General features: G+C 31.4%; 1 protein-coding gene across 1 annotated transcript; it reads left to right on the top strand.

The window, feature by feature from the left end:
* Window positions 1-4,328: 4,328 nt before the first annotated feature.
* Window positions 4,329-6,372, top strand: LOC102591873 (uncharacterized). The gene is made up of 2 exons (XM_006344895.2): window positions 4,329-6,065; window positions 6,197-6,372. The coding sequence occupies exons 1-2, from the start codon at window positions 4,329-4,331 to the stop codon at window positions 6,284-6,286; spliced, it is 1,827 nt and encodes a 608-aa protein (XP_006344957.1). The 3' UTR covers window positions 6,287-6,372.
* The last annotated feature ends 2,446 nt before the right edge of the window (window positions 6,373-8,818 follow it).

Genomic DNA, 8,818 nt, shown 5'->3' with positions numbered 1-8,818 from the left:
TCCCATATTGGTAGAAGAAAGAAAAATGTTTATCTTTATATTAGGAAACACTTTCTTTAGCTCTCAAAGGGTTAAGTAGAGGATGCCACCTTACGCCATCGTCGTTGCTCGCTCGACTTTGGCTTTGGTTTTGACAATCGATTGATTGATAATTCTTTAGGAAAAATTTATTTAATCAATCTCATTAATTAATTTCCTTTTTCTTAAAATCAATTCGGAATGTTAATTAATTAACAAAATTAATTTTGCGTAACATAATTGTTTGAAAATTCACGTAACGGTAAAGTTGCTCAGAAGGACTTGTTCCGTTCGAACATACACTTCTTTTCCCAAAAGACACAAACGCTCTGAACAGACATGTCTTGTCTGAACAGGTGCGTTCACACTCTTGTTTGAACATGTGCGTTCACACATGTTGTTCACACTTGCTGCAGTAGGCTATGAATAGAAAGACTTTTCTCATTTTTCAAACACTGGAAATTTTACTCTTCTTCTGCATACATTTCTTATAAACAAAATTATCGATCTACTGAGTATGTGTGTGTGATCTCGTTGTTGATTTTTGAGTTCGTTGAGATTATCGAAGTTTGAGGTACAACTACTTCTTTAATGGTTTAATCCGTATTATCTTGAGAGAAATTAATCTACAACCTCAAATATTTCAAGGGATTAAATTTCTTAAGAATACACAGTGGGTTCTGTGGATTCGAATTATTTTATTTTATGTCTTTCTATTTCATATTTCATCCTTTTTGTTTCTGATTTACTAACCTAAATACAGGAGATAACAATCGGTTCATTCTTTTTAAAACTTTAACGCCCAACTACCCTCTTTGAGGGGTCTACATATGCAACTTTGACATTTCACGTCCATTCACGACAATAATTTTTTTTCCTAATAGTCTGAAAATCAATAAATAAAAGGGTGAATAGTTCTTCACATGCTTCACCAGCATCGCTATCTTTTCTCTTGATAAAGATTTTATCCCATTTCCAAATAAATAACCCTCTCCACAATTTTCCTATATCAAAAGGGAACAAATTCTTAGTGTAAAATGCCCAAAAAATGATGGTTAATTAGAATGAGATTATGATAAGGATTTCAAAATCTGATGAATGAGAATGATATCAAAATGTGAGATATCTCATGAAAGAAAGAGAATGCTATAGTTGCAAAAGAGTGTGGAAAAATGTAGAACTCTGCTTAACAAACAACAAAATGTATTGAGATGTTTTTAAGATAACATTATTTGGAGTAAAATTAAAGTCCATAGCCTACTCATTCTACTACAAATGTCATAAAAATATTAATGGAACAAGAGTATGAACAAGAGACATTGAATCATGAAGAAATGGAGAAATGAATGTTTGAGAAGTGGAAGGAAGAGGAAGAAGAAGGACATATGTTGTAACAAAAAGTGAACAAACTAGTGCCTAAACCAAGCGAGAATCACAGATCTAAATTATTTCTTCAAATGAGGTAACATTTTTCATATTCAGAAAATTTCTTTTTCTTTGGCTTTTTTTATTGTCTTCCTTTTGTTTTGTAGATAACTTTTATAATAATTTTATTTAGTTTTTATGCTTAAGAAATTTTTATTTTTACCTATAACTATATATGAAAAAGTTATTTTCTTCTATTCATTTAATAATTTTCTTATGTTTATTTTCAGAAATTCTAGAAATACTTGATAGTTGATTATAATTTAAATTATTTTTTCTTTTTTTTAATTGATAATATAATATTTCTTGTAATATTTTGTAAGACACAGACATGCATATATAAATTAATATACGTTACATAACACCACAAATGTTTAAATGTTAGATAAATTTTTATTGATTATAATTTTGAAAAACCTTTTCAATTAAATTAATTGTTACACAAATATAAAATTATTCTAGATGTATTTAAAAATAATAATTAAGAGTTCACTTGATTGAATATGTCAATAAGAGTAACATTTTTTACTTGTATTATACAAAAGGGAAATATCACTTTTGGTCCCTGTATTGTTGCATAATTATAGTTTTAGTCCTTGTGTTATTTTACTATATACATTTAACCTTCAATTATTTGAAGTTTGCGGTTTTGGTCCTTGAAGCTAACAAAAATTAATTATTTAACAAAATGGTTATCTGAAAATATATAAAATAAAATAAAGGGTTGCTGATTCTAAATGCTTGAAAAATTATGTTATAAAATTAAAACCATATTTTATATAATCTTGACAAATATACAAATAGAATGATTATTTAAATATATAATTGATCTCATTTGCTTCTCTGTTTGCTCCGTTTTTGATTCATTAGCAACTCGTTCTTCTTCTCTTTTTTCAATAGTTATTAATCAAGGTCAAATACGATTACATTTGAAATAGTTTAGTAGGTGGACATGCTCCTTAAGACTATCAATGGTGTCCTAACAACTTCCCGTCTTTAAAAAATTTAACATTTAATTTTTTATTAAATTCAATTTTATTGTACACATAATTCTTCAAGCATTTAGAATCACCAACCCTTCAATTTATTTTATTTTATATATTTTAAAATAACTATTCTGTTAAATAGTTAACTTTTGTTAACTTCAAGAACCAAAATTGCACACTTCAAATAATTAAAGGTTAAATGTGCATAGTCAAATAACATAGGGATTAAAATTTGAATTATGCAATAATACAGGAACTAAAATTGCCATTTTTCCATTACAAAAATAGGTCTAAGTCATCAATATTTTAGTGATTGTTACATTTAGAAGACATTCAAAGTTAAGACAAAATCTTTTTGAAATTTAAATATTCGATAATCTGATTAGTTTGAACTTGAAATGTCTAAGAATATATTAAAACATATATGATCAATTCAAATAGGAGTGAAATAGACAAATTAAGTAATAGCAAGTAATTGCAAACTTGATTGTCAATGACTTCTAAATAAAACTACATCAATTGTATTTTTAGAAAACAGTAAAATATTGAAAATATGTGCATGATAATTACCAAGAGATCGTCAACAAACTATTAAAAGTTTTCACTGAGACCCTTATTTTCTTGGCCTAAAGTCACTGCTTTAGTGACCTGGTCTAAATTATATACAAATACATTTAGGATAATATTTTTTATTTACCCACCGAACACAAGAAAATTTGATTTCAGTGTACAATATGATAGAACTTTTTGTCCCTACAGTATCTTAATAGGTATTGGGTAGGCATCACAATTTTTAATTAACTTCTTTGTTAAGTTTGGGAGTTTAAGTTGTTTATATGATCTTTACCATCAATGATTTTGATATCTGAGGCATTTTTAGGTCATTAAATTATATAAATAGTTTTTTCAGGTAAAAATCAGGTTACACTGTTGGACCAATGATAACCTAACATGGGGAAACATGACTTGTGAGAGGGGAGAGTTTCAAAAAGGCGAATCCTCGCTATTCGGCTAGCCACGGATCTGTAAAGGCATGGAACCAATAGCTTTCCCGTGTATCAAAGAGTGTTCCTCAACCCCAGGGTGCCATCTAAATTTTAAATGGGAAAATAGCATCTCTAAGACCGAGTATATCATCTTACCAAAGGCATAAATAAGATGATAACAAAGTTGTCAGGAAGGGGTGGGTGTTCAGTTTTTCAGTTTTAGAAAAATGTATACTAAACATCGAATCAAATTGGTTCGTTTTTTTTTTAAAACTTTAATGCCCAATTAGTTCCTCTTTGAGAGGGTCTACATACACCAAAGACACCTTTGACATTTCACGTTTATTCATAACATTCCTGACAACAAACTTTTTCCTAAATAATTGGGTCAAAATCAACCCAAACTTGAGTGAGTTGGGCGGGTTATGATTTCACACACTAATTTTACAATTCCCTCTGGTTGATGCTTTATTTTATGGAAAATACATAAAACTATGATGTCTTCTCTTTTCAAAACTTCTGGTTAATAAAAGAATTAGGCATCAAACAAGGAGATCCAACGGTAAACTAGTCATTTCACCAAAAAATTCAATCTAACATGTGCTCAGAATTCTGGACAGCAGCTCCCAAATTTGAAGATACTGGCGAAAAAATTAAATGGTTCAAATCTAAATTAATTTTAAATTATACACCTAAATTTTCCAGGACCGGCAACTGTAGTTCAATTGGTCAGAGGACCGCCCTATGAACTGGCCTGAATTTGAATTTTCTTTAACTTCTTGATTTTAGCATCTAGATGAACTGGCCTGGATTTGAATCTTGATTTCATTTTTTGAAACATTAAGAGTCTTTTGTTTTTGCACTCAGTTTGTGTGCATCTCAATTATTTTCTTCGGCTTCTGTATTAGCTTCAATGAGGAAGCCGAAGCCACCTCCTGATCATGATCACCCACAACCTCCCCCAAGAAACCGCGTCCAACCAAATCACAATACATTGTCAGCTGATCCCCACGTACGCCAGGCTCTTTATTTAGCCATGGCACATGCTAGCATTGCCCTCACAATATTCATTCTTTATGCTGTTGGTAAATTGCTTCAAGATTATTTGAGGCCTCTCTTATGGGCTGTCCTCTGTTCGATACCTTTGAGGGGAATTCAGCATGCTCTTGTTGCATTCTGGTCCGAACCTCTAAAACTAGGCCTCACAGAGACCATATTAGCCGTCCCCGTTGCTGTATTCAGGGTATCTGTTGGAACACTTGTTGAAATTAAGGATATGATATACAGAGTTGTTCATAGGAGGGAGAAACAACATAACGCTTTAAGGCGTCATAGAAGTGGATTTTTTATATTGTTGAGATGGCTCGTGTCGTTTTGGGTGTTCGTGATAACATGTGAGCAGATTGGTGGTGTTGGATCAGTAGCTCTTCTAGGATTTGGATTCATGTTCACAGCTAATAGTGTGGACTCTACTATCAATGCTGTGACATCTCTTAGAAGTCAGAGCTTTCGGAGACTCCCTATAACTGCTTTCTTTACTCGAGGGATATTGAAAAAATTGAAAACCATTGTGGCTATCGGATTGATTCTTGGATTGATTCTTGGATCGTTGGCAGGTATGATTTTCTTCTCTTACAAAATTGGAGTCGAGGGGAAAGATGCAGTTTTCGCGTTGAAATCCCATGTAGAGGAGAGCAATTATGCTGAGAAAATTGGTATAAGGAAATGGATTGATGAACATGATGTCCCGGAAATGGTTAATAAGTACAGTAATCAGTTGTGCCAGACTGTACTTGATCAGATAGATAGCTATGCTATGCAATATAATATGACTGAGTTTGTTTCGGGTATCAAGCAATTTGTAATAACCCCCGCGAATAACTCTTCTGAACGGTCCACAGCTTTGGCATCCCGCTCTCCATATACTAAGAAGATCCTGAGCCTAAAAAGGAGAATTAAGGATCTTGAATGGGGGCAAATATACACAGAAGTTGATGCAATTTTTCGGGAATTGTTGATCACTAGAGTGGACTTAGTTGAAAAGGCGAAAGGATTTGCTCAACGTGTACTTGTTAGTAGCAAATCCGTTTTAGGTGGTAGTGTGAAGGTTATATTCTTGATTGGGAACTCCATAGTATCAGGAGCTGCAGGGCTTTTCAATTTCGTGTCTCAGTCGATATTATTTTTTTGGGTACTTTATTATCTTATCACAACAGAATCTGGTGGAGTAACAGAACAAGTTATATGTATGCTTCCCATTTCGCGTTCTGCAAGGACTCGTTTTATTGAGGTTCTTGATAAAGCTATTTTTGGAGTTCTTTTAGCAACTGCTGAGATTGCCTTCTTTCAAGGATGCTTAACTTGGCTCTTGTTCAGATTATCTTCGATACATTTTTTGTATATGTCAACTGTTCTTGCGTTCGTTAGCCCTTTGTTTCCTATATTCCCCTCATTGGTTTCGACTATCCCAGCAGCTTTACAGTTGGTTCTTGAAGGTCAATATATGTTGGCCATTAGCTTATCCATTATTCATCTTGTGCTTATGGATTTCGGTGCATCTGAAATTCAAGAGGATTTCCCCGGTTATAGTGCATATCTCACCGGTCTCAGCATTATTGGTGGCGTGACATTGTTTCCTTCAGCAGTTGAGGTAATTAACAGACATCTTTCTGTTACATTTCATGGCATTACATTTCGTATATATTCAACTTGAATATCCGTTCTCTTTGATATAGTGTTACGCTTGATATGTGTCAATTCTTGATTGTGTATGTTATTCAGGGAGCGATAATGGGGCCATTAATAACAACGGTTCTCATTGCAATCAAAGATTTGTACGTTGAGTTCGTTTTGGAAGGACAAGAGGAATAAGTATAACAAATATAAGTTTCTAATGCCTGGTGTGATCCTCAGAAGCCATAAGGAGAGTGTTGCAACTTCGTTTGATAGGGGCAATGTTGTATGCCTGAACGTCTTCGCGATTGAAGTTTTGTTATGTCCCCTGCCTGCATCATATCAATGTTCAACCCGAAAATGGCTCGAGGTTTAATTCTTTCTACAAAAAAATGATTTGTTAATTTGTGTACACAAATTGCTAGTTTTGTGGCTAATGGCTAGTTAGTTGCAAGTAGGTTATACACTTGTGTTATTATATATTTCTGAACGTTAGTTTGATTTCATGAAGAGAGAGTTAGTTTAATTGTCTTCAACATTTCTGATGCAGCAAATAGTTAAAGTTTTACATTCACAAATCATTAATTGAACTCTGTACAAGCTCTATATGAACTAGACTCATTCTCTGGGGCAGCGCTATCATTGTCCCAAGGGGTTTCAAGCGGCACTCGTTCGTCGAAAAATTATATTTCATAGATCAAATTTAAGATGTATTTTAGATTGCGATCTTCTGTGCTATTAAATTTTTAAATATAGAATTTGAACTAAATTATCATCGTGGCTGCTCATGACAAGAGCTTTCCTCTTAGGTCGACAAAAAATAAAATAAAATAGGAATTTCACAAGGGTTGTCCAAAAAAAGTGAAAAAAAATAAACATTGTTGCTAGTGAGATTCAATAAAACAGGAATTTCACAAAGGATGTCAAAAAAAGGTGGAAAAAATTGTTGCTAGTGAGATTCAAACATGTGACTTGTGAGCACCCTAAGCACTAGCTCTTGCAAGACATCTAAAACTACTGGGCCACAACACATTATTCTGTTAAAGGTATCTAAAATATGTTACTCTTTTAATCACTTTGTATACTATTTTACTTATATATACGGTATTATTTTCCGACGATTGGACAGCCCGACTATAACATAGCTATGCCCTGCTTTTGAGTTGTGATCCGTCTATCTTACCAACCGTACGTGGCTCTTCAACTATTTTGGGTTGCAAAACTATGAAAACTTGAAACCGAAGCATTATAATTTTCGAGTAGAAGCAAATTGTTCTTTCATGGTATGCCCAAAAGTAACACACCCGTTGTTTTCATATTTTGTCCTAAAATTTTTATTTTATAAAATTACCCAAAATTTTATTTTATCAAATATTATTTATCAAAAACAATAACCAAACACAACTTCATTTTCAAAAATTTTAAATATACTAAAAATTATTTGTAATAGTATGTGTATACAAGATCTAATCTATGACACTATGTGTCTATCTATTACAGTATGAAATAGCTTTAATTGTAATTTCAGATAAATTAATCAAGACTTCAAGTTCTATAGTTTTACTAGTTTTTTCAATTAAGGGTGATAAACATATTTTTTTTAAAATATATTTACATTTTAAATAGATTTCTTTTTTTGCAAAAATGATTAAACACAACTCTAATCCCAACTTAAATTTTTTCCAAATAAAGTAAATAATATTTAATTTTCATGATAAACGACATTAAAAAGTAATTATTCTTTTTTAAGTAAACTAAAAATAAAGCAGGTTCGTGTAAAGTGAAACATGGGATTTGGGAATAATCATTTGAACTTATGGAAGTACCAGTGATATGACAGTAGCGGCAATAGATGTTAAAGCAATTGTTGTTGCTTCACCGATCAGAATTATGGTGAAGTGGTAAGTACTCTTTTATCTTTAATTAGAGATCTCAACTTCAAATTTCATCAAGTATCCTTTAATATAGAACTTTCCTACGCAAATTCAAATTTAATCGTGAAAAAAAAGAAAAGTTTGTTGTTGCCTCAACATGACAAAAGGATAAAGTTGCTTTCACGGCTTGTTTGATTAGGTAGCCAACTGCCATATCCTCAAATGATAGTCAATCTGTTGCCAGAATTTCCAAAATATATGTTTTTTTTGTTAAATTTATTTGTCTTATTCTGATTTATGCAAAATTTAATAAATTGAATTTGTGGTAAATTAAAGATATGTGTAATATATTAAATTTTTCTTTAATTTTATAGTCTTAAATGTGTTATCTGAAAAGTTGAAATTTAAAAAATTGTCAAAAAAAAAACATTCTTTTTAAAGCAGACTAAAAAAGAAACCTCTATGAGTAGTTTTTTTGACACTTTTGGTTTTAAAAAATGAAACATTCCTTTATTTGACAAATTTTTAATGACATTATCAATATTTTACTTATGTGGTATCTTATTTATTTGGTAAGAAAATCACAAAAATGTACTCTTTTATTTAAAATTTTATTTATTTTAAGGGATAATTTTGAAACATTACAAATTTCCACATATTTCTTAAATTTGGTGTACAATCAAAATACATCACCTAGCATTTCTGTAATAAAAATCAAATGGAACGTTAACATCAGGAAAATATATATATATATATATATATATATATATATATAGGTTAATAATTAATCATTAATTGAATCTTTATTTGGAGTGATGTCCATTTGAAGAACCACATTGAGTTGCTTGGATCAAAA

The sequence above is a fragment of the Solanum tuberosum genome, unplaced genomic scaffold (genome assembly GCF_000226075.1).
Source record: "Solanum tuberosum cultivar DM 1-3 516 R44 unplaced genomic scaffold, SolTub_3.0 scf00056, whole genome shotgun sequence".
NCBI classification, from domain to species: Eukaryota; Viridiplantae; Streptophyta; class Magnoliopsida; order Solanales; family Solanaceae; genus Solanum; species Solanum tuberosum.
Note: the sequence above shows the minus strand (reverse complement) of the source record. Positions and strands in the feature narration are given on the sequence as shown.